Source organism: Leptosomus discolor, chromosome 7, assembly GCF_034619465.1.
Source record: "Leptosomus discolor isolate bLepDis1 chromosome 7, bLepDis1.hap2, whole genome shotgun sequence".
Taxonomy (NCBI): domain Eukaryota; kingdom Metazoa; phylum Chordata; class Aves; order Leptosomiformes; family Leptosomidae; genus Leptosomus; species Leptosomus discolor.
Window position 1 is genome coordinate 32,045,500 of NC_141397.1, and position 27,365 is coordinate 32,072,864.

At 39.4% G+C, this 27,365-nt stretch overlaps 1 protein-coding gene across 1 annotated transcript in view; it reads right to left on the reverse strand.

The window, feature by feature from the left end:
* TPK1 (thiamin pyrophosphokinase 1) overlaps positions 1-27,365 on the reverse strand; it is a 246,813-nt gene that overhangs the window by 92,606 nt on the left and 126,842 nt on the right. The window contains exon 6 of the mRNA XM_086468543.1: positions 8,672-8,818. Within this exon, the coding sequence (XP_086324669.1) occupies positions 8,672-8,818 (147 nt within the window). The remainder of the gene's footprint in view (positions 1-8,671; positions 8,819-27,365) is intronic.

A 27,365-nucleotide genomic window follows, 5' to 3' on the forward strand; every position in this document is an offset into this window, starting at 1 on the left:
ACCTTCTGCAACTTCAGCTAATGCCACTACTCAGATGCAAGCAGAAAAGGCCATTTAAAAAGGAATATAGCTATAAACCAGGCTTGGTCAACCATTAAGTATTCAGCACTGATTTTTTATTTTTTATTTTTTATAGTAGATAACAATTTATCACCCACTATCACTTCAATTTTTACTCTCATTTACATTCAGCTTAGGAACAATAATATTGATTTTCCCTGCTATATTTTTAATTGTACACAATAAAACATTTTCCATTTATTTTCTTTCCAGAGGAGGCACTGTCACAGCTTACAGAGTTCTGATATCTAGTAGTTTCCCTATAAAGCTTTATGTAATTCCAAGGAGGGAGTGAAAAAATCCCATACCCCGCACTATAACTGAAATCCATTTAATACTCAAAGAGGAAAGCTCTTGCTACAAAAATTTGGTGAAATTCACCTCAAGCAAGGCAGTAAGATGCCTTTGGAGAGACAGTGGCACTTAGCAGGTAGCACAGAATCCTAGCACTTGAGAAATTTAGGCTGACACAATAAAGCTGAACAAAGAGCTATAACTCAGCAATAATTTAAGGGCAATGCATAGGCATGCTGCAGTAGACATCACTGCAATAGTTTCCAATACTACACAGGTGAGGCCACATTGGTCATTGGTACAACAGAATCAAGAGGAAATACCGCAAGACCAAGAGGAACAGATGAAGCCAGACAAAAGGGCACTGATGAATTAATGCTTCATAGCATAGAACTGTAACTGCTGGGAGGAGACGAATCCTGGGGAAAATCTTCAGGGCAGCAGTGGCTCCTTAAGTTAAAGCAAGAACATTTTTTTACAAAACTAAACTAAAAAATCAAGATACCATGATGTGCCAAGAAAAGACATTTGATGGGATCCAAGAAAAATCCAGAGGGGGAAATAAAAAGAAAACAAGAAGAAACAAGCTTAGAAAGAGAAAATAAGAACTTGCTGTATGATAATTAATTAGTAAGGGGAGTGGCCTCTGATCAGGCAAGTCATGCTAAGTCCCCTTAGTCCTTTATGTCTAATGGTTAACCTTGAAACTTCAAAACATCGTATTACTCCCTCTAGCTCTCGGGTGGTAGACAAATACTATAAACCACAGCCATAACCATAAAAATACTACAAAATCAATCTGCAAAGTACCAGCTTATGAGACCTTCATACAGACAAGCGCTTGAATATTTTTTCTTTTTTAAAGCATAAAAATATGACATTTTGTAGAAAGCTTACTACATTATGTACAAAGTATTTAATTTTGTTGATCAAATTTGGAATCCACATTAATAGCCTTTTGAAATGCCTTTTTTTTTTTTTATTTTGGATTAAAAATCTGTTCACAAAAAGCTGGGGAACTCCTTAGCTTGCTACGAAATCCCCATATAGGATCAAAGTCCTACTTGGAAAACAAACCAAACTAGAATGAACACACACATGCACACGCACTCCAGCTTTGTTCTGTTTAGTTACAGAAGAAAGGTTAAATGAACACACAGGAAGTGAAAATACTGCTGTGGTCTTCCTCAGCTTACTGCTATCACCTAAACAGGAGCAAGTTTTACCAGCTCCCCACTGACCTCAGTTTAAGCATCATCTCCTCCTGATAAGCAAAGGTCAAAGACAAATGTTAGATCTTTTGCTGATGATCATTTAATGTAAAGCAGGCAACTTGTGCAGCAGCAGAATTGTTTTACAGTACAGAAAATTATTAATACTATGTTGCACACAAAAAACCCAAAGTATCAGAGCACTGCAGAAAGAAGGTCGTTAAGGGTGGGGATGAAAAGAAGGATTAAGACTTCAAAGGAAACACGAGTAATTGACAGGTTTGGAAAAAAACCGAGCTCTAAGAAAACTAGCTTTATAACAGAAAATTTCTTTTGGTTTCCATAAAGCAGCAAAATAGATATTATCACATTAAAAAGATCATATTACAACAGCTAGGGGCAGCAATAGAGAGCAGGAACCCCATTGGAAGAGCTTTATTTTGGGTCAAGATTCTCCTAGATGATCACCCACTAGCTGCTGTAGTAACTAATTAAAAATCTAGTCAAAAACTGAAAAATTTTGAGAGCAGAACTGTTGAAACTTACCAAACACCAGATATTGATTCAGAATCAAATTGGATGACTCCAGAATTTAGAAATATGTAAGTAATCCAATCAGACTCCTTACATCATCTTTTCTCACAGACAAACATTGAGATGTGAATTTTAAAAGCAGCTGTTTGATTAACGTATCCTGCTATAGAGCATTACTTATTTCTTAAGAATTATGAGCAGATAAAAATCTCATTTAGTAAAGACTTTTTTTTTTTCACTTGGCAATGATGGTTTGGTATTTTCCTCTCCTCTCTGAAAGATAAGGTTTTTTTTTTTGAGTGGTTACCTGCAAGCTAACAATTGACTTATTAATTTGTTGTAATCTGTTTGTCTAAGCAAAGGCTGGAGAGCCTTTTATAACGAGAATTATAAAAAAATATTTTGCATATGTCTTCATTATACAGAAGTAATCCATAAATATTAGATGTCATCTTCTGCAAAAAAGTCCACAAAAAATCTACATAATTCCAAATATTTCATAAAGTTGACGCAGATTGCACTTTTAACTGGTACTAAAAAAACTGCTTGAAAGGCTATGAGTGTTTCAAAAGCTATTTATTATTTCTAAGATAGTATATAAGCTTGGCGTAGTTCATATTTGCTGACGCTGGAACAGAAGTAAGCTATAAAGAATTTAGCTGTCAAGAGAAAATCCCACTAAAATTTTCCTTTTGTGACTGTGGGAAGCAAGATGGCAAGTAAATCTTTCCCAGGTCAAGATGTGATTGACAACAATTAATTAAATTTGGATCACTGATATCCAGTAAAACACAGAAATCCTGTGGTAAACATGAAGCAATACCACTTCATAGCCACAAATTACCATGAAATAAACCTGAGTCACTTGGACCTTCAGCCTTTTGAAGGTCACATTTATGCAGGCCCACTACAAAAACACATGGTGCGAGTGACTGAATGATCATTAGCCCAGCTGGATTTTCCCAGGAGAGAAGAAAAACATGGGCTCTAACTCTAACAGTCTTATTTTAAGAACAGAAGCCGAGCTGTAATCAAAAGTTTCTTACCAAAGAATGCGGCTAAACTACCAATATAGCAACTTTTTTTTTTTTTTCTGAGAAGCTATTTACATGTTCTACTGAAGCTCTGGAAGCACAAAAACCCTTTCTGCAATGGTTTCTGTGAAAGAGTCAGGCTCCCAGAGAAGGGCTTGAGTAAGACTTTTCCACCGCTAATATTTTTGACACTGGCAGTGTTCGGTCCAGCTGAACAGCTGCCTTTCTCATAGAAAAAGTCACAAAAAGATGTATTTATTGAAGAACAAGAAGTTGTATATTTGTGAATACCATAGATGCTCATTCAAGGAGCTCGAGGCACAGAGACTCACTGCTTTGTCAACTACATTAAGTTCCAGGTACCAAACAGGAAAGACAGTCTTTCAGTACAATTGATATTTTAAGTACTAAATATATGTTTAAATATTTTGTTTAAATCTTAAATATATGTTTAAACCCCTTCCTTGGCAACTGGGACCTTTTTGCAACCAAATCTACCCATAACATATACTAATAATATAGGAAAAGGAGACATTAAAGGCTATCCCCAAATTTTCAAATTCCAAAGTTATCCCCCAGACAAGGCACACTCACTAAAGATTTTCTGCACTGAGTGCCAATGCAAGCCAGATCTGCTTCTTACACATATGAGGTGATCATTCTTGATGTTCCTGTAAAAGTCAAGGAACTGGCTGCCAGAAGAAAAGTCAGAAGTCAAATGTGCGGACTTCCCATTAAACTCTACTCTTCAAGCACAGACACAAAGCAAACCAAAGAACATTGGCATAGAGAATTGCAGCAACAAGCTCCAGTAAAGTTTCCAGTCTTGTACCTTCCCCCACTCATATCTATTGCAGAGTCTCTGCCTAAGAGCAGACCTCCACACCTAGTCACTCTGTCTGCACCTGTGAAATGGTTCAGGTAACATTTTCTGGACCTCAAGCCAACTGGCACGGAACTGCTTATATGCATAATGCTGTTCTCTCTTGTCCCCAAGACAAGGCGGCACCCTCCAAACACTCAGTAAGCAGTCACTGGCCTGTGCTAACCCCAAACAGTGTCCAGGCACCGTCTGCAAGAATGATAGCTGGCTCCCACTAAAACTGTGCTTGGCACCATGCTGACTCATTAGCTGCACAGCCCACTGTATGGCAATATTTATGTTAATTAAGGGCCTTATTAATACTGTTGTTACTATACCATAATACTATGTTCCACCTTGGTGCAGAGCTGAGGATGTAATGGCATTTCGTAAAAAATAAACGAGCCTCACAGTACCCATTCAGAGAAGGATGCGAGTTTTATCCAATTTACAAACCAGGCAACTGTGAGATCAAAAGACTATACAATTTACTTCTCTTCAATGAAATGGTAGTAAAGAGCCAAGAATAAGGGATGGAATGCCTGATTCTTACTGCTCATATTTAGCTGCTGGACTACTATCTATGATGTTAAATTATTCATGATTTCTCAGAGGGAAGATAGGCATGCACTCACAAGAAAAGCTGTGTGCAAGAAAAAGGGTTATCAAAGTATTCACACACTCTTTCAAAGGAGTTGGCTAAGTGACAAAAATATGCTGCTGTAACACATTTTCATGTGTAGGTAGCAATTCTTCTCTACATCCCAGGGCTGGAATTGTATGTGGGGAAAACTGAACTGCTCAGTATAATGTAAAAGACAGGCCTCATTAACTCTTGGACATCTTCTCATTTCTTGGTCATAAATCCTATTACTTTGTATTACAAACTGCCATAAAACTCACAGATAAAAGATAATTTATGCTCAGTGTACAGAAGCTAATGTTTCTGTACTCCTGAGAAGCACACAACCAGAAAATGAGAAAGTATGTATGTGAAACCTTAAGCCATTCATATTGAGCATGGCTAGCATGATAAACATGACTCTAAAAGCCTAATGCTCTTCAGCCAGGGTATATTCTAATGTTAATTGATATTACCAAAATTTCAAGCATAAAATGTATGGACTGTTGCATAAAATATCCTCCATATAAAGAGTGGTTACTCCTTATTAAGAATTCAGGCTTTCCTCCCTCCCCCCACTACAGAAAAAAATGACAGCTATTCAGTACAGAGACACTTTTTTTTTTCCCTTTAATTCAAATCATCACATTAGAAAATGCTTCAGAGCAAGCATCACCTCCTGGAATTCTTACACAGCCTCCCTGTTTCTGACTGCTATCCTAATTAGTGCTGCACGGCACACAACAAAACTAACAGCCCTTGGAGTTGGCAAAATCAAAGGGAGCTCAATCTCTTATTCGCTTTTCCTCTGAAGCAATTTAAAGTCTTCGGACTTTGGCGCTGATTTTAACAGTGTTGGTTATCTGCTCAAAGAACATTTTGCTTTAGTGAAGACTGAGCAAAAGATGCATTAAATTTAGGCTGTTTGTCATTAATTTTCCTTTCCCATCCAGATGAGAGAAAATCGTTCACTGTCAACTTACAAATTCTGTAGTTACAAACTATGTTCTCATCGCTTGGGCCCTTCCACAGATGCACCTCATTTCATGCCTGCTTTCTTTTCTTAAATACTTGTTTAGCAATTTGACCTACATTGGAATTAATTTATCTGAATTTAGATACCTACAGTGTATACCTAGATCTCAGCCTACTGCCCAATTTCTCCATAGAGTCCACGCAGACAGGTATTTATAGGGTGTAATTCTTCCCATCTTTTTTCTCTTCTCCACCTCTCAGCATAGTTCATTCTTACAGGTCAGAAATCAATACAAAAGAGTTTACTTCCTTGTAGTTTTCTTCACTTTCCATGTCAAAACATTTTTATCAATATATTTCAAAAACTTGCACTGTCCGTCCATCTGTTTCTCAAGAGATGCCTCAGCACTCAAAATGCCAATTACCTTACATTCAGTACCTGGATAATTTTATTGGCTGATGAAAAAAGGCTTTTGTGTACCTGGGCATCCTTGCTTGCTAGTCTGCAGTGGATCCCAAAGCAGGCATTGTCCTTGCTGTTTTCTTCTATCACCCTTTAGACCTTTAGCAAGTCCATAAGCCTGTTTCCTACAACACTATGGACCCTTCACAAGTGTGTTAAATATTGATATATTTCTTCTGCTATATCCCTCTATATCAACTTTGTAATAATGTGAAATAACTCTCTTTCAAAGCAATTACTTAATAGATTTTATGGTGTCCTTGAGTATCTACTCACACCGTCCTCCTCCTAGTTTCTGCATTAGTAACTAAAAATTTGGCAGCTTGATTTGTTATTCTGCTTTGTATCCTTCCTAGGGTTGTTACAGGATTATCGGTTTATCTGCTCTGTCCAAATATTTTAGTCTCTGCCTAGGTACAGAGAACCACTACTAGTGTCCTGCTATAATGAATGGAGGGCTAGTATTATTTTGAAGCAAAACCATGGTTATATTTTGCTTAGATATTTTATCCAAAGAATCCAATAAAGATCAGATTCTTCTTCCCCAAGAGAGAAAGGTTTCAGATCTACATTTTATAGAAAAAGCAACATGCCAACATGCTCTTAACTTTATCATTTACATTAGCATTTGAATCTCAAAACCTTGCTTCATTTGTTGCACAGTTTCCAGACTCACATTTCAAAAAGTCAGTGGGTCTCCCACTGTGTCAAACTCCCTCCTACCTTGATTTTAAATTACAAAGGGGAGAGGGGAAAAGGAGAGAATGTAATGACTGTGGCTGTTTACAAGAGAGAAATACTATGCTGAACTCAGTACAAAAAAAAAAAAAAAAAAAAAAGGACTTCCAAGCGTAGGCTCCTCATTTCTTTCTGTGTATAAACTACTCACTTGATTTTCATCTAAACTATGCAGGATTATGTTATTATCTGGAGGTACCATGACAGTTGGTTGAAGATGCTGACAGTGACAAGTTTAAACCAACAATGAAAAGCAATTTTGTGTCAAAGTTATCATTAAGATTGTTTAAACGTCTTGCCCTGCTATATCTGCCCTTTATTTCTGAGTGCTAGAAACAGCCTGAAGTTACAGAAGTCAGTTACTGGCAATGCAGACTGACAGCCAGGAATGGCAGAAAAATAATAATATCCTGTGAAACTCTCCTCATCAACAAAAAAGTATTAAATGCTTCTCATATGGCATTACTAAAAACAGAACATAAAGAAGTATCCAGCAAGCCCGAACAATTATCAACCTCCCACTTCTATTTAAACGCACAGACCATGATTTTTTTTCAAGTTGCAAAGGGTTTAATTATTCATTGAAGACTCTTCTGAAAGCAACCTTAAGCATGGCATTTTAAAGCCACTTACAGAAAAGACAAATGAAAAGAATTAAAAGTCTTTCCAGTCCAAGTAAGTGTTTTGTAAGCTAAATTGGGAATTCTCCATCTTATTTCAGCTTTTCAATACATTCTTAAATAGACCCTAAAATTAATTGACAGTGGTCAGTGAAGTACTGCACCCACAGATCAATCACAAGCGAGTTACTCCGCACTTTCAGATTCTAACCACAGTTATCCTTTAGCCCTCTTTCCCCCTCGCTCTGCTGCCTCTATCCCTTTTAGCTGTGCAACTAATGATCAGAGTCATTCCTCATCACACTGGCAAATGAGCTCCTATGACTACTATCTTTCCTGCAGATACAGTGCTTCAAAGTTGTTAATACCGCATCTGCCCCTGTGGATTTAAATCTATAATCTCATAGAACCTGGTTAATGCTTTTCTCAAATTACAATGAAGCACGTGTGGTGCAGGGTTTGGTCAAATTTATCTGCTAATGTTATTTGATTTAATGAAATAAGCTTTCCAAGATAAAAAGGGAAAGTTACTTACACTTCTAGAAACCCTGACATCAGGAAAAGATATTTCCAAACAAATAAATGAACCACTGTCAGAGAAGATCCTTCTATGCTTAGGTTTGCCTTTAATTTAAATCTTACAAGCAGAAGCCCAGCAAGATCTTTTGTGTGTGTTGTTTTATGAATCAATAAATGGAATAACAGACAAGAAAAACCACAGAAATAACACATCTTAAATAAATTCCCTCATTGAATCTAGCTGTATTCCCATCATAATGACCCGCACCACTCAGACCACATAAGAGCTCTGACTGACGTGTTTGCCAGGAACTCCCTCATAGCTTCCCCTTATACCTTTGTTTTGTTTCTCTTACTGCAAACATCCTTATTGCTACTCAACAGGTGAACGGGCTGTGTGCTAAATTTAAACTTACTGGAATCTAATTAAAAATTTTTTTTTTTTTTTCATTTATAATCAAAATGCTATATATAGCCAAATTTAGTTTTCACACTTTTGGATTTCTATATTCCTCCCCTTTTAAACAAACCTATCCTGAACAAATTAAATACAATCTTTTCCAAGGCAGGAATGCAGACCTCACCATTTGCTGTCCAATTCCCTGCAATATATTTTATATTTAGGCTCTAACCCTAAAGAATACAATTAAGAAAATGAGCATTTAATGGTGCAAGATCTAAAGGGTCAGGGTGGGTGGAAGGTCAGTTTTATTATGAAGTAACTTTTCCCAACACTTACAGGTTGAAGCAGGTAAATCAGCGAGCACTCTTGGAGAACTACCACTGGAAAAGGAGTGATATTTGTGGCATGAAAAAGTGTTTCCACTGATGCCATTGTTTGATCAAAGCGCCCTCCAAGTCCGCCCAAAGTCACAATCACATCGATCTAAAAGATAAAACAAAAGCAGTCACCAAGAAATCTTTCAGGCATGATCTCCAGACCCTGAAAATCAACAATAAAATAACTGTGGGAGAAAAATAAAGTAAAACAACTACCGACTATACAAAAGCAGATGTCAAATACAGTTATTTACTTCCATTACTGATAAATACCATGATGTGACTTGAGGCTGAGTATTAAAGCTCCATAAATTCATGGCCAACATATGGTACTTTTAAAAAGGACATAACCATTCTCCCTAAAATACAGGCCAGTCTTTGCATGTACTTATCCATCTGCCTTGAACATACAGAGCCTAAGATATATCAGTCCACATCTGAGCTCCTCAGCTGTGTGGTATATCTGAGCCCCTCGGCTGTATGGTGTATCTGAGCCTTAGTATCCCCAGATCTTAACATCATTTCAGTATTATCCTCGCAGTTTACAGAGCAAATAAAGGAAATTTCAGGTTAGGGTCATTATATGTCATTCTTGTTTCTGCCACACAGCATTTTAACGTACAAGCAATCCCACTCACAGACTGGCTCTATTCAAAATTAAAAGTATTATTGAAGTAGGGAGCTTCCACCCCTAGCAACTGGGATGTCATCTCCCAGCTGTCAGGGACAGGGATGGGAACAGGATCACTCTCCTATCCCAGTCCCAGACGCCTGACTGCTTGCAATAGGCCACGGTGTTGGACTCCTGCTGCTCAGTTCTCTCACGCTCCATCAAGACTCTGAACACTTTATTTCCTATAAGCAGAAAGGGAGTATTTAAAAGCCTTGGTTAAGAGCCTTTGGGTCCTCAGATAAAAGGTCACTGAGTGCAAAGTATTATTATTATTATTACTTCCATAATGTGGATCAGTTATGTTCAGTAATCGTATTTTAAAAAGCTACCACTCAGTAAGTCGTATCTAGAGCCTTAACACATTGCAGCTCTAAAGTCTTTAGAAGCTGCCTTGACAATGGCCATCTGGTGAAGTTTCCAACTTTATAGGGCTCAAGTCTATGGCCACTGTGATTACATGAAGTTTTACTCAACCCAGGAGCCACATAATGGTGCTCTGTGTTCCTGGAATGATGTATTAATAGTATCAGCTTCTATTTTTATTACCAGGGCTAGGGCTTTACGATTCTGTTGCATGTTGGTTTGAATGAAAATGAAGCTCTTTTCCTTTTGGTGTAGAATTATACAATCTTTCTCATCACCATCAGGAAAATACTTGAGAAGCCAGAAAGGGTCAATATAACACATTATATTAGCAGCAAACACTGAAACAAAAGAGCTACTCTTGTACTGAAGACAGCATGTGTTTTCTTGCAGATTACATGTCACACAGACCTAACATACAACCAGTAAAATATGAACGGTAGGAACACTATCCTTAAACAGGATATCCTTAAACAGTGTTCTCAGCTAAGCCATAATACATTTTCCATTTCTGTTGATTCCAGTGTAGAAACAAACTGATTTTATTTGACCGGTGATGACTGATTTAAAAGGGTGGATCAATTCTCTGACACTAATACTATTAAAAAGACCCGCCAACACCAGTTCCCTACTGAACAACTAGCAGTAAAAATGCCCTGCACCCCAATAGAGGCCATGGAGAAATTCTGCTACATTAATCTGGAACCACAGTGAACCTAAGGTGGCTTTGCAAAGGCTCAGGATTCACGTGTATGTTGTTTTTCTTGTGAGCAATGGGACTGAAGCTTAAATATTAGCCTAGCCTAGCCTTCAAAAAGCTGAGCAACTACTGTATAGTTTTTTGGTATACATGTCTCACCATACATGAACTTGTTTGTTTTGGCTTTGACGTTTTCTACAGTTTAAAAGGTAAGAATGAAGGAAACACAGTTCCCTTTGACTTGTAATTAAAATGATGCAATAACATTCTGAACACATCTCCTTTCCCTTGTAATACTGTCAGTATGTCAGAAAAATCCTGCTCTGTTATTCACACCCATGTATTTACTGTGAAGTAAAGGACCTATCTCAAACAATGAAGTGATCAGTGACTGCAGGTTTTTGTGATGCAGATTGCCAGAGTACCACAAGTTGAAGAAAAGTATAACAAAAAAAAATTCTGTATTTTAAAATATGACAGAAGTGATCCTGAAGTCCTACTCCTTATTCGATAACAACAGCACAGTGATCTTGTGGATTGGCTCCCAAAAAGTAAGAAAATAAAGCCAGCCTAGCATGGAGTAGACCTGTTGAAAATGCATTCATGAAACAGAGGTTTGGCGTTGTGGTGTGTCAGGAGAAGGCTAATAAAGATATCCAAAAAGGGAATACAGCTGTTATTCAGTGTTTGCATGGACTGTGAAAATGAAAAAACACAAGTATGTGACTGGTACGCAAACAAATCCAGCTGGAGTATGAGAGGAGCAGACAGAGAGAAGTGCTAAAATTCTGCAGTTCTGTGACAGGTGACAGTCCTGCCTTTCACTGGATAGTCTTAGCAGCAGTGACAGGCATCCAGACATTGCAGGACTTTTAGAGCTTCTATCTGAAGGTGTAGCTATACATGGTTTCTTTATTTAACAAAAACACAGAGAGGCTAAGTCCAACAAAAACCTGAAGAGCTTTTTCATCCTAAAGCTATCACCTCTGTTAAAAAGAACACAACACAAAAATCACAAACTAACAAAGCAATCAGTTCCTTCCCCGCAATCACTGCTCCTGTAGCTCCGCCAAGCACTTAAGAAAATAGATGTGCCATGAAAGCACATACACGACTCTTGGTCATTCCAAAACCTAAGATAAAGTGAATACCAAAGCACAGGACATTTATATATTCCCACACTACAGACAGGAAAGGCCATTCATTTTTCTGCTATGATTTCCTCTATAACACAGGCTACAGAATTATACTGTTACTGCTAATCAGCCCAGCAGGTAGCATTTGACTAACTTCAATTGAAACGTCCATGCTTCACTTAAACATCCTGTCACCAGTCCCCTTACACAATTTATTTTTGCACAGCGTCATTCATTTCCTGAAAAAAAGGATAAAAAATTCTAAATAACTACAAAGAAAAGATGATTGCAGGCACAGTGTAGAGGGCACTGTGTTCTCTTAGACTACCCGACAAATATATTGCACAGCATCTTTAATGTCTACTGAGCTTTAATTTAGAAAGAGTTGAAGATCTAAGGATGGGATATATCATCTTTAAATGATACACTTATACATTAGTATCTCTTGAAAGAGTTTTAGGAGTCACTACCAAGGAGCAGGCAGTTAAAAGGATAAAGGAAGCATGAAGAAAGACTTCGTGCTGGCAATTCAGGGATGCATTTCTTCCTTCTCCCCTAAGCTGTAATTTAGAGGGTGCATTAACCAAAGGGAGCTGAGGCTGCTCCACGTCAGACTAAAGTCGCTCAGGTTCCTGCTTCCGCTCTCAGAGAGACTACTGAAATGGATAATGTGCTGTAAACTGTTTGCAGGCTTGCTAAACACTATCTGTCTTTGAAAAATGGTCCAGTTGACATTCTTCTTTCTGGTACGGAGGGGTTAAATACAAAGATTGTCACTATGTGATTGCAGAAAAAGTATTTAAGGAGAAGGGTGAAAGGACACAGGAAGCTGGAAATGCCTGAGGTGGGTGAAAAGAGTGCAATATCTGGCTTTGTAATGTCAGCATTGCCAAGACATCTAAGAGCAAAGTCCAAGGCTCAAACTGACAGCAAAGAATGCCCTCAAAATTGTGCTTGTTGTCTCAGAGAAGGAATCCTCTCCCCTGGGTATGGGTAGGGCTCTGGACAGACAACTCAAAGGACTTTCTTCCACATGAGCTCCGTTTCAGTCAGACAACTTGCAAACAAACTTGCCTAAGTCTCAGAGAGGTGGGTAGGTGAAAGGGAATACATTTACTGACAACAACCAGTAGCACTGAATGAACACTAAAAAGACCTCCCCTAAAGTAAAAAGGGAAGGCAACAGTAATCAAGATGTCAGAAAAAGCTCTGGAGCCATGAATAAACCTCCCTCCCTCTGAGACCACAGAGACCATGCCCTGCTAATATCTAACATATTTCTATGCCAGTTACAGGTCAGAGATTGTATCTGATTTGAACATAGCTTCCTTTTATCACCTTCTCACTTCATTGATGTCTTTCCACCTTTTGAAGCCTTTGTTAATTTCCCACCACTCATAAACCTACTACTGTAATCTAAAATTTTGGAGGAATATGATATAGCGAACAAAATTATTGTGGTAACATGCATGGTATGTTTAATATATGCATAGCATATATTATATGCTGAGATACATATATAATGAAGTATGTTATATGCTGAAAAGCAAACAATTAAGTAGTAGTGTGAATGCTACTTTCACTATTGCTTTATCGCTTTGGCACTTTATCAATTTTGACCAGCCTACAAGAAAAGCATTCTTTTCTTCTCAAGGCAATTTTGTCAACTCAGGATGTGGTTTGAAAATCCAGATATATCCTTTCTGATCTCTTCATTAGCTTCAGTACTGAAGACTTTAAAACACAGCAAGCACTTTCCTTGACAACAAATGAGCCAGAGTAGATTTCAGCTCATTCTCCCATAGCTGTATTAGAGCTTTTGCTGGCCAGATCACAGTCATTTTTTTGTATTATCCACAAAATTGCAATGTATATGTAATGGACTATTAAAATCCCACAACCCAATGCTGAATATACAGCAAGATATTGTCCATTTTAGTTGATTATATTGTCTCTTTAGCTCAGTGTTTTACATAAAAGGTATGGCATTCTTTTCTTATAGGAATGATACACCCAGCCACACAGCAGCATCCGAACTTTGCTCAGGTAGAATCTTCTTTACTCTAGCCAGAATTTGCTTGCTGCTTCAGCCATCTGACTCTTCATAGGAACAAAAGCTCTCAGCCAAAGGCTGCCATCCTGTCTGGGCACCTGAGATTATAACCTTCAATCAGCTTCATCATCACCTCACTGATTCCACTAATCTTTACATTATATTGTTCCAGGTCCTTCACAAAGCATTTCTTGCTTCTTATGTTCATTTTCTTACATTTTTACCCAAGTGCTTTCTCGATTTGTAACCTTAATAAGAGGTTAATTCTTTCTGCTAATGACAATAAGCATGCAAACAGATTGCATTTGTCTGCTTAAAATAAGCAACATGTATGATGGTAAAATGGAAAAGGGAAAGATAATATCAAAATACAGTCATATTTGAGTAGTTTGAAACATTTTAATCTTGGTTCTACTATTGAATTGTATTTACATCTCTTGTCAAATGACCTGATTTCATTTCAGTGCTTTGGCTTTGCTCTCTCCAGCAGGTAAATGGAACATTTGAGGGTGTATGTAGCATCATCTGGCATAAATTTTGTGGAACATAAACTTCATAACCATTGACATTATTCTTTTTTGCTTACAGAAACCTAATCTACAAAATCCACGTGAACTGCTCGACCCTAAGCAATCTGAATTTGACTGCTTGCTCTTGTGCTGAACATTCCTGTATGACCTCAATCAAACAGTACTCCCTGTGCCTCAGGTAGAGTAGGGTCAGCAATAACTCCTGCTCTGCTACTGCTGGTCAGCTCGAGTGCAGCTCTACAATTAGAGCTACGTGTGAGATCAGGGTCATTGGAATTCCTTATTGCCTCAGATTTTCTGGGTGAAGGACTTGTCCCTACTCCAGACTATTACCATGCTGTTGTGAGTAGGCAAAGTGCTCTAAAACTCTTAAAAAAATCTGTTCACTGAGGCTTTGGAGGAAAATGTGTGCTAGTTTTGACCCTGACACTTTTATTCTGCACCTGAACAAGGATTCCAGTACTATCAATCATGTGTCTTCTGAAAATCACAGAATCTTCTCGTAATTTAAAACAGTATGGAAAACCTTTCTGTTCCCACAGCTGAACCACTGTAACCCACAGTGTGTACTGCAGTATCACCCCCACGGAAATGTAAAACCAATCATTGTAAACTATCATATCCCTAAGAAAGCAAGCCCTGGATTTGTATTAGCAGCAATGAAAGGGGCTCTCACAAGATTATGCTAAAATGGTCTAGAAAAATCTCTTTAATGATCTCATATCTACTCGCATATAGTGCCAAAAGCTGTGCTGGGCACATGCTGTGTTTTTAATCTCTTTGTAACTGCTTCCAGGAGTAAAAAAAAGGAAAAAAAAACCCCTAAAAACTCCCATCAATGAAGAACTCAAGCGAGGAAAAAAGTTATCTTAACTTCTCCAAGAGAATCTGTTAATTGTGAGCTTTGTATTTCAGATTTCACTCAACTCTGTCTGTCAGTCTGTACTGAAGTAGCCTTCCTTCCCCTGCCACCAACATGTTTCACGTTGTCACAAGATCAGCAGGACAACACAACTACAACCTACCGCTTCTCTGCCAGAGGGCTCCCACCTCACTGTGCTGACACCTGCCATCTCACACTCCTCAACCAGAGCCAGCCTGCAGCCCGTGCTGAACGTTAATCCAGTCCCACAGGGCTGGCAGGCAGGAAGGGCACTGCACAGGGAAGAGGCTCTTTGCTGCAAAGACTCTCCCTAAAAGCCTCCGCTGTTCCCCCAAGGGGATACAGACCATGATTCAGATCAGGGAGCCTTGCCGGGAGGGTGGCTCCTGCAGCAGCATGCTAGCAGACAGTCTTGTACAGGAAGGTCCCTGGCTACTCAGGACCTGATGGATCTGTACAGAACACTGTAAGTTCTGCCTGCTAGCCCACAAAGAGGACATATATCCCAGAACACATATCAGTGAGAGTGTGTGTGTCTTTGCACACCTCCATAGGCCCTGACAACTTCTCTTTGATTTCCTTTACAGTCCTGTGGTGGGTTAACCTTGGCTGGCAGCCAGGCACCCATCCCAGCTGCTCTCCCACTCCTCCTCCTCAGCAGGACGCGGGGAGAAAATAAAACGAAAATGCTCATGGGGCGAGACAAGGACAGGGAGATCATTAATTACCAATTGCCACCATAGGCAAAACAGACTCGACTTGGGGAAAATTAATTTCATTTATTGCCAATTAAGAATCAAGTTAGAGGAAAAAAAAAAGACAAAACTAAAACCACCTTTCCCCGACCCTTCTTTTTCCCAGGCCCAACTTTACTCCTTCATTCCTGACTCCTCTATCTCTCTCCTCCCCTGAGCAGCGCAGAGGAATGGGGGGCTGTGATCAGTACATACTAGTTGCTCTCTGACTCTCCTTCCTTCTCATGTCGTTCCCCTGCTCCACCGTGGGGTTCTCTCCATGGGTACAGTCCCTCAGGAGCAAACTGCTCAGTGTGGGTCCCTCACAGGCTGTACCTCCTGCCAGGAGCTGGCTTGTGCGTGGGCCCCTCACCACAGGCTGCAGCTTCCTTCAGGGTACATCCACCTGCTTTGGCATGGGGCCCTCCACCGTCTGCTCCACCATGGTCCTCCACAGCTGCAGGGTGGCTACCTCCCAGCCCCGGCCTCTCTCCACAGAGACCCCCCCGAGACATCCCCGCAGCCCCCGGGCACAGAAACTCCAAAATAAGTCACTATTTTAGCCTAACTAATAAACCTCATTGCTTAACTCATTATTATTTCTGCTTCTCTAGATGGCTGAGCTGAACACATCAGATGCGTGTCTCTCAGCCTCAAAGCTCCCTTTCCATTCTCACTGCACCTTCGAGGGGTTTTGTTTCAGCTCCTGCGCAGATGCTGGTCTGGGACCTTTAGGAAGCCTACAAAGGAGGCTAAACAAACCTGTGGTATTTCAAGGCAACGGGGCTGATTTTCTGAAGACAAGGGTCTCTATATGAAACATTCTGCCAGCAGCCTTCAGGCACTTACACCCAGATGAACAGAGAAAGCCTACTATAGGCGGTGAGATTTTTTCCTGTGGCTTCCTAAACCAGATGCATCTTCTGTTTAAAACTAATTTTCTGCCTATTTTTATTTCCATTCTGTCATGTTAAATTTAGGTATCAAATTTTAAGGAAAGAATCACAGATTTTTAAGGGAAAACATTCCATACAAAATACAGAAAAGGAAATTAAAAAATCTCAATTTCCATTAAAAGGTGATGCTATTTTTTATTTACTTTATCTGAGTAAGAGCTAATGGCTCAGGCACTTTCCCTGCTTATCTTATCACTTAGCAATGAAGTCCATGTAAAAGACCCCACAAATAATGCAGAGCTGCAGGGCATCCTCACTCTCTTGCAGCAGCATCACAGAGGAGATAATGGCAAAAGAGGCATTTGTGCCTAACTAGAACGAGACGTTAGCTCTGCTATTTAAAAAGTTTAAACGTGGGTTCACACAGGTCTGAAGATCTCCCAATAGGTCCCACCAGAACAGTAATATTTTCAGCTGGTCTGAACATTAATCTTCATGATGAACAAGGGGATAATAGCCTGTCCTATTATACTCATGGGACCGATATAAGACCTGAAACTAGAGATGGAAATTTTTTCAGGTGTCTCTCAGGCCCTATTCTACAAATTGTTCCTCTTTTGAGTGATTTCACTGAATACTTGGGCAGTACAGAATTTTATTTTTTTTCCATAGGACTGCACATTTGCAGAAAGAAGCCTTGAATTTATCATGTCTTTCTAAGAGGCTGGAGATATTCTTATACTGAAGGAAGTAGGTTAGGATCTTGGATGTCAATTTTCCTTTTCAGAGTAGGTTCAGTATTTATAGCAGGTAAGCTAAATATAGCCTGAATAATGTCAGCTTACACCCATTACAGGGTCTATTTTATTTTTCTACACTGTCCTCTCATCCATATAAATTTAGCCACGCACTTAAAAAGAAATGAAGCATGATTTCTTAAACTGGAGGCGCTTGTGAAGCTGTAAACATTTTATGCTCACATTTAATTTGCACAAAATATTGAGCTTTAATTGTTCAGTGCTTAGTTGTTCAGTTGCTTAAGAGGGAAGCTTGACAGGTTCTTTAGGCAAGTTGAAGAGACCATCCCCTGAGTCTCCTCTATAGCAATACTTAATACTCTCCTAGCAATACTTAGTCAATCAGTAATCAATAATCGGTTATAATTACTGCAGTCATTTAGTTAAGGATTCAACAGTTTTCTAACCAAATCTCACAGACACACACAGAGGTATAGAGGCTGACCTATGATGATGTTTCCTTTTCTGCAGATTATAATAAAATTTTGGTACCAAATGATCTTTAGGATTTTACAAAATCTAATTGCAGTGACTTACTCACTTTTCCCTTCATCAGCTTTTACAAGCGAAGGGTCTTTTCCTTCATCGGCCTTACCAGCCAACAGTCTTGGACTCTTTCTGTTTTGTCAGCACCTATCAGTGGATAATCAGAGTCTGGCCTGAGAGACAGCTCAGCTCAGGGGGAGATGTCAAGTCACAGCCTGCCACGATCCCAGAGAGCTCAAAGGGCCTCACCTAGGATCAGTATTCATAGAGTCACAAGACTATTAACGTCAGTCAGTACTTTTTCATTGTGTCCATTATTCTTGTCAGGCAATCTTGGCACTCTTCAAAGTGGGCTGTGATCCAGGCAGGAGGGGTTGCAGGTAAATTTCCCAGGCAACAGGAGTTCCAGGTGCCATTAGGCAGTGCCTAATCCTTCCAGATCACTCTACTCGCACCCAGGACAGGAAGGTGCCGGATTGCTTAAACTGCCTTGTTAGGCAAGATCAGAAAGTACCAGGTTGACCCAGCTCACTGCGTTTTGTAATTAAACAAGAACACAAGGGCTGGTGCTGACACTGAAATGGGACCCAAGGGGGATCGGCACCACCACATTCCACACCGTGACCGAAGTCAATCAGTTTTCTCCACAGAGTGGTGGTGTGGTCACCCCTTGCCTCTGTGCCTATAATTAGGTAATAACACATTTTAATTATAACTTGAGAGAAAATTTGTGTTAGGCTAACCTCTATATCTCTCTGTGTGTGTATGTATACGCAATTTGATTAAAAAACTTTGTTGAATCCTTAACTAAATCACTGCATTGATTATACCTGATTATTGATTGATTCAGTATTGCTAGAAAATCATACAGCTTGATCTTATAATTTATTGTGACAGTGTTAATGAATTTTAACTTGCTGCTACCTTAAAGTTATACAGGACCCATAACACCATCTTAAATCAATACCATTGAAATCCCTGTACCTAGTTCTCATATGCATAAACTGTTGATCAAGTCTTGGACTAAGACTGGATCTAGCTGCACCTATGCTCCTGTCTGAGGAGTTTACAGACCAAGGGGGTCTATTCTGAACCTTGTGTCTCTATGGAAGGGCCTCCCTTACCCCTTTCATATCTCTATATCCTTAGATATAAACCATCGACCAAGTCTGGAACTAAGATTGGATCTAGCTGCACCTAAACTCTTCTCTGAAGGAGTTTACATAGCAAGGGGGTCAATTCTGAACCTTGTGACTCAATGGGAGGGTCTCCTTTATCCTCTATATGCTTAGACAGGAAACGTTGACCAAGTCTGGGACTAAGACTGGATCTAGCTGCACCTAGACTCCTCTCTAAGATGGAGTTTAGAGAGCAAGGGGGTCCATTCTGAACCTCGTGACTCAACGAGAGGGCCTCCCTTTCCCCTTTCATTCCCAATCTCGGTGTAAAAACATTCTAGTCCAAGTCAATTTTCCTTTATATATTTCTCCAGTGTAGTAAGTAATAGTGAACCTTGCCACTGAACTTTGTTAAGTCACGCTTTTACAAATTCATATTAAAAAACACTTTTTCTAACATCTTTGATGGTGATTCTTTAAGTGACCTAACCCACTCCTCCATGACACAGTGACAAAGTCAAATTAAAAGGCAGCTGACTGAAAAAAGAACAGCATGAGCATCAGAACTAGCAAAGCCTGGTTGCCTGTGCAGCTCTGCTATGAAGACCTTTCAATCCCTACCTCTGTTGACCTTGTGCTACTGCCTCTTTTACAGTGGGAATACTGTAGGGCCTTTCAAGTATTACCAGGCTGCCTCATTTTCACAATATTTGTGAAGAGTTAAATTACTGTAAGCCCCTCTGCCCCTTCTTGAACGCTGCTGGTATCAGCTAAGAGGTCCAGAGTTAAAGGTCGGGGAAAGTGAAAGGATTGCACAAGACAGTAAGGCATCAGGACTACAGGCTAAAGCATTTGTATGTAGCACCACTCACACACTTCACTTTGCAACATCTTAATACATTCCTCTCCCCTCTGCCTCTGACACTCCTTTCTAGGTTAGGAAAAGAAAAAAAGAGAAAGACCCACCACAGCTTCAAAGGATTTGACAATATTACAATTTCAGTTTCTTTTGACTGTTCAAAGGCCACAAAATGTTAAAAAAGGGGGGAAATGTCATGGAAAAAACCCAACAACCCAAAACCAGTAAGGAAGGATTCTCATATACACTACTTAGGTTAAATAAGTATTCCTTATTTATTTTCCTTATTTAAAAAAAATAAGCCACAGAAAAAGGTTAATTTGTTGATTCACCTACTGCTTGAAAGACCAGATCACTGCAGTTTATAAAGTTATGAAACTGTTCTCTCTAAACCAGTGTTTCTGCACTCATGGATGTAGAAAACTGCTAAACATTTTTATGAAACTATCTCACCAAAAACCTGTCATTTATTCTTGACCAGCACCTCAATTTAGTAGGAAGAAATAATATCTGAGATGTAAAAAATGACCTGACTATTACAATCTGCAGCTAAAGTTTGCTGTATCAGCACAAATTTCTTAATATGCTTAATTAAAAAGATAAACCTACATCCCATTAACTAAACAGAATTTCATAAAAATACTCATAACTGACAGGAGTTTTCATAACATCACAGTATTCATGTGCCAAGAAAAAAAAACCAAACCAAACCAAAAAACAAGTTATGTATGAAAATCTCAGGCAACAAACTGAGCTCTCTCAGTCCTTGAACTGCAGATAAACTCCTGGTGTCAAAATCTATGGCTGTTCAAGATTTCCTGCTACAATATCCACCTCTGAGACTCTGTCAATGCAAGTACGACAGTCTTTTGAGAGCAGTGGTATGTCGGTGCAGCCCGATCACTTTCCCAGCATGGGAGGCAGTTACGTCAGCAACAGCTACCATCAGGGAAGCTGTGCTTCTGTAAAGCAGAAAGGGCTGGAGAGAGAAGCAGAATCACCTCTTCTATCAAAAATAGTTATAAACAGGACAAAATTGGTGGTTACAAAGAGAACAGTAAATTGCCTGTTGTAACCTCACGTTTTCCATTTCAAATATATTTAGCCTTTGACTAAGTTGAGAGAACAGTAGCTGGCTTCCTTATTAGCTTCCACAGTCTTGTTAATGAGCATGTCATTGATCTCTTCCATCCCCTGAACTGCCTAAAGAAACGATATTTTTTCCCCTTGTTCTTCCCCTTCCCAAAGCTTCCCAAAAATCACAAAAATCAATGCATTCTCAAGAAAACTCACTCTACTTCTGCCTTTTTTTTTTTTTAATTGTCTTCATAGACCAAATACAAGACCCAGTAGAGTACACATGGATTACATAAGAAAATTTCTCAGTATGTGATGCACTGTGTTCTTGCAGGCACTCACTTTGCATGAAATTATTCTAACACAAAGATATTCAGTGTGTCTTGATGACACAGCTAGAGTGAAACAAGTAGACAGGCTGCTTCCTTCACATGAAATTAGGGTGTTTTTCTTTGGGAACTGGCAAGTTCTTATATCATGTATTACAAGAAATGTACTTTGCCATACCTTTAGAACGGGAAGCCTTAAAATAACTCAGCAGTAGGACCGATAGGTTAGATACTGCAATCCTGGAAGGTGGATTTGGACGTTGGAGTTAAAATAGTCAGCACTTGAGGATATGTCTGTACACCCCATAAGAAGGACTTACTCCTGCTGAAAGGCGTTATGAAATTCTACATTTTAGAAGTGGGAATTAACAGGAAATGCTTTAGATCCATTTGTTCCTTTCTGACAGGTTTATGAAGAGGATTACTATTAATAACTCAGGAAAATCTTTTGATACAGTACTTGACAGTATAGAAACCTCTTCATGACATGTATTTAACTTCCCCTAAAATAGATCTCATTTGTATTTTCTATTCTACTCCTGTGAAGCATTAAGAAGAAAAACTCAACAGTGCCACCAAAACTGAACTGGTTCATTCTTAGCCCTGCTTCCTATTTGGAATACGGAGATAGAGCCACAAACTTCAGGGTCCTTGTAAAGCTTCACACTCCAGCTCCATACCAGCTTTGGTATCTTCCAGACTGCCTCTCCCCCCATTTATGGTATTCAGTTACTTCCCTGTTCCCAAATCCTGGTAATGGCCTGCCCTCAGTCCCCAAAAGTTTTCAGAAATGAAAACAAGTAGTGAACTATCATGAAATGACCAACTACTAATGTGAGCATCACAATTACCATTCAGTTAGGAACTGAAGCTAATATACTTACTGTTACAAAAAAGTCAGGTCATCAGGAATAACCTCAACTGAGAGATAAAACCAAACCTAAGCAATAGAAACAGAGCCTAGTACTTGCAATATTATACCCTTTTTACATGAGCCTGCTCTTTAGGTAAGAAATTATTCTCTTTTAAACTATTTTCTAATTTTCATTTTAGAGTATTTTCGGTTTTCCTCCAGGGTCTTTTTCTTCATGTAAAGACAAACGTGAGAGTTCTTAATAAGCTGTTTGAACACCGCATAGCTGAAGGTGGTACATGAACATCACTTCATTGTCTTCTTTTCAGCACTTCATAAACACAGGACTTCACTAACATTATGTTTAGTTTAGCCTCCCTCAACAGAAAAGAAAGTGTACTGATTTGACACTTTCTTTAAAAGGACAAAGAGAAGAATGCTTACATTCACTTAAAAGAATTAATATCCTAGACTGCTGACAGATCAAACCTTTAAAGTGTAATTTAAAAATGGAAATGTTAGTATAGTACCCCTTTATTGCAAAGGCTTTTTAGGAAGAGTTGGTTTGGATTTTTCCACTTTTTCATATTGACACTGATGCTTTTATCAATTTAACCACACTAACATTAAACCACTAAAAGGCAAGTACATGTCAATAAAATTCATTTTTTATATATTCAGCCCATATAACCAAATGAGCTACTTTAACTTTTTTTAAACTGAAAAGATAATAAAGCTAAATGAAAAGTCTCAGAGCTTAGTTTTAAGACTAAATGGTATTTTAGATGAAACAGTTAAAGAAAGCAGAGTTTGTAGCTCTGAGATAAAGATAATGGCTCAGATCTATCTTTACATTATGAGGATTCTTTTTGGAGCTGCATAATCGAAAAACATACTTCTGTTCTCACTGGTGTGAGCTGCTATGAGCTGTCCGTGCATCAGACCAGGGACAGTTATGGAAAGTGCACTTGATGAAAACTGGGAATTGAAGGATCATCCCCCAGTGTACCACTAGCATGCTGGGAGACTGTGGAGTCTATACTTCTGCTTTCTGATCTGCAAATCAAAGATAATAATGTTCACTGTTAATGTAAGATCTATTGATCTCTAAATAAGAGATATTGTAAGCACACCTATCCATTTGCCAGTTCAGTTGGTTTCTTGAAATAGCTTGCGTTACATGAGACAAGATTAAGAATAGAAAGCAGTACCTGACAGAAATTACTGTAAATAAGTTTACTTGAAGGTCTTGTAATGAAGAAAGGAAAGTCCTTACATAACCACAGAAAGGATAAAATAGTGATTAAAGCAGTAAAGCAAAATGTGCACACCCAAGTGTTCAATAGACCATAAATAACATGAAAGAAACACATGGCAGAAATAAAGACAGAGTTAAGACATTAAAAAAGCATCACATAGGGCCAGGAAGGAATATTGCCGGAAAATTTGTGTGTTTATATACATATATGCATGTGTGTGCATGCATACTGAAACATGCAGAAATAGAAATATCTAACAGCCTTTTGGTTGGAAACAAACTTTAGGAGTCAGATTCTGTTGGTGGTGCTCCACCGCTCCACCCATCCAATGCAGTGCAATTCACAAATGAGTTAGGGCTGTGGAGAGGGAAAATTAAGACTGATTCTAGCTTGCACATATACAGGGTATTGCTCGTTCTAACATTCACTGCAGTATGTAATTATAAATACATATAATTAGGTGACTTAGATATCACAAAATGACCTCAGTGCTGCTTTCTGCATGACTTGGCTACACAACCAAAATATGCAATGTAAACCAGACATGAATGACGCTGAGGATTCAGAAATTATTCTAAGAGTTTTTATTTGAGACGTATGGAAAAAAGTTATGAATTTGGCTAATTATTCTAGAAGACAGAATTACTGCTGTTTATATCAAACAAAAAGGTCAAAAACTAACAAGGTGTTTCTTCTCCTAGAGTTGTGTCTCAGTTGACTGTCATCTCCAATTGCATCTTTCATTGTAGTAAAGGCATTTCTAAGGCCTCTTCTCAAACGGAATTCTCAAACAATCAGTAAAATCTAAACTAGCTTTTCACTGAGTGTCTATTTCACCTTCATTCCCACTCAGGTAACCTCTAAGCAAGCTGTTTGACATGATTATCTTTCGATACAGGGAAAAATGAAGAACCACCAGGGAACTACAGGCCAGTCAGTCTCACCTCTGTGCCCAGTAAGATCATGGAGAGGATCCTCCTGGAAACTAGGCTAGGGCACACAGAAAATAAGAAGATGACTGGTGACAGCCAACATGGCTTCACTAAGGACAAATCATGCCTGACAAATTTAGTGGCCTTCTACAATGGGGTTACAGCATTGGTGGATAAGGGAAGAGCAACTGACATCTACCTGGACTTCCGCAAAGCACTCAACACTGTCCTGCACAACATCCTTGTCTCTAAACCGGGAAGTCATGGATTTGACAGTTGGATCACTCAGTGGATCAGGAATTGGCTGGATGGTCACACTTAAAGAGTCACGGTCAACGACTCAATGTCCAAGTGGAAACCAGTGATGAGTGGTGTTCCTCAAGGGTCAGTATTGGGACCAGGGCTGTTTAACATCTTTGTCAGCAACATGGACTGGGATAGAGCACTCCCTTAGCAAGTTTGCAATGACACTAAGCTGTGTGGTGCAGCCAACATGCTGGAGGGGAGAGAGGCCATGAACCTCATGAAGTTCAACAAGGCCAAGTGTAAGGTCTTGCACCTGGGTTGGGGCAACCCCAAGCACAGATACAGGCTGGGTGATGAGTGGATGGAGAGCAGCCCTGCGGAGAAGGACTTGTGGGTGCTGGTGGATGAAAAACCGAATATGAGTCAGCAAAGGGCGCTCGCAGCCCAGAAAGCCAGTTGCATCTTGGGCTGCATCAAGAGCAGTGTGGCCAGCAGGTTGAGGGAGGGGATTCTGCCGCTCTGCTCTGGTGAGACCCCACCTGCAGTGCTGCGTCCAGCTCTGAGGCCCCCAGCACAAGAAAGACATGGACCTGCTCAAGTGGGTCCAGAGGAGGCCACAGAAGTGATCAGGGGGCTGGAGCACCTTCCCTGTGAGGACAGGCTGAGCCTGAAGAAGAGAAGTCTCTGGGGAGACCTTCTAGCAGCCTTCCAGTACTTAAAGGGGGCCTACAGGAAAGGTGGGGAGGGACCCTTGATCGGGGAGGGACCCTTGATTAGGGAGGGTAGTGACAGGAGGGGAAATGGTTTCAAGCTGAAAGAGGGGACATTTAGAGATTAGGAAGAAATTCTTTACTGTGAGGGTGGTGAGACACTGGACCACATTGTCCAGAGAAGCTGTGGCTGCCCTTCCCTGGCAGTGTTCAAGGCCAGGCTGGATGGGGCTTGGAGCAACCTGGTCTAGTGGAAGGTGTCTCTGCCATGGCAGGGAGTTGGAACTAGATGGTCTTTAGGGTCCTTTACAACCCAAATCATTCTATGATTTTATGATAACTGCTCTATTGGAAAGTAATTTGTTCTGTTCAAAAGTCATTTGTTCAAAAGTATTTGGGTGAGCAGGAAGGAAGAGGAGGAGGATGGAGGTGCAGCAGACATGGAAAGTAAATTACACAAACTTAATTCCTTCGGAACAAAATATTGCCCCCAGATGTCCACATGAGCTCAAAAACCTCCTTGACATAGGTCTTCTGTAGAGGTGACTGATAGATCAGAGTAGAAATTTTATCCATTGAGTATAGAAGATAAATGATAACTTATTCTCTAAAGAACAGAGGAACATCTGTTTCAAATACCACAGCTCCTCACAGTTGAATTTCATCCAGACAAAGTATGTCATAGGATTGTGGATCCACAGTATACACTGAATGTAATTAGTTTCCTAGATTAACATATTGCTACTCAGAAAGAGCAGCAAACACAGCATAACTGTGGTATCATTTTTTTTAAGATACTAAAGAGATACTTTCCTTGTTTAGTAATTCCAACCATACAACTTGGGGAAAACAGATTTTTAGTGTCTTTTTGTCATATTCCTCTTTGACAACTGCTCTGGATAAGCCAGTCAGAGTGGGTAAAAATCAAAGCTGGAGATATACATAATTTTCCTGGAACCAGGAAAACATATTCCACCTAGTTAATGCTCTCAGTTAAAAGGAAAACTTTTATAGTATTTTTTTCCCAGAAGGAAAAAAACCCATTTTGTGACATGCAAATTTGTACTTCAGGCTGAAAATGCAAATGCAGATGAAGAATCCCTTTCTATCCACTTCTAGTTTTCAGAGCCTGGACCTTCCCTTCTTAGCTGTATGTACCTTCCCAGGCGACCACAGAATTCAATGGCAGCTTTCTTCCCTGAAGAAATTGGTATTTTCCTCAAACATTTTAGATTTACGGCTTGAACAGTCTGTTTTCTTACCACTTGACATTTTTATGCCAGAATGTTACCCATAAAGACACCTAAATTAAGTGAAAATGTAGGTATTTAAACAGGTTAGAGTTTCAGGGGAGCCAATTGGTTGCATCTATAAACTGATGCCAGCATATGTTGCAAGTGCTCAGAACCTCTGTGTTATTGGAGTACCAGCCATCAGGCTAAGCACCGCATTATCAGGACATCCAGAAGAATAACCAGCCTCCTACTAACGAAGTATACTGAATGCTTCTGAACAAAGGGCAAATTGTAACCCAGACTAGTGATTTATACAGTTGTGATACAGTTTTGGGTTCCATTTGCTGAAGTTTCCTGTATTATTTGCCTAACTTGAATCAAGGACTTCTTGAAACTCCTTATGTCAGAAAATGCAGAAGACCAAAAATAGAAATGCATTCTTTAGCTAGTGTGCATGAATCAGCTGATAGCATCTTATGATGTTTTATGGAACAGACACTGCAAGCAAGAAGCAGCTAGAATTTAATGAACATGGTATTTAGTTTTAGGAAACACATCTGTGTTACTTCCTGCACCTCTGAATAAATCAGATTGTATTTAAAGGATATCTTACATGTAACACCATGAAAAATATAACTGAACTGAAATCTTAGGTTTAGTGCACTGGCATGAGCTCTGCACAATTACTGCAACTATACTCCAGTTTATACTTTACAAAATATCATCAAGGATTACAATGCAGTAACCTTTAGCCAACTTAACAGGGCTCTGCCTAGGAGAGTGA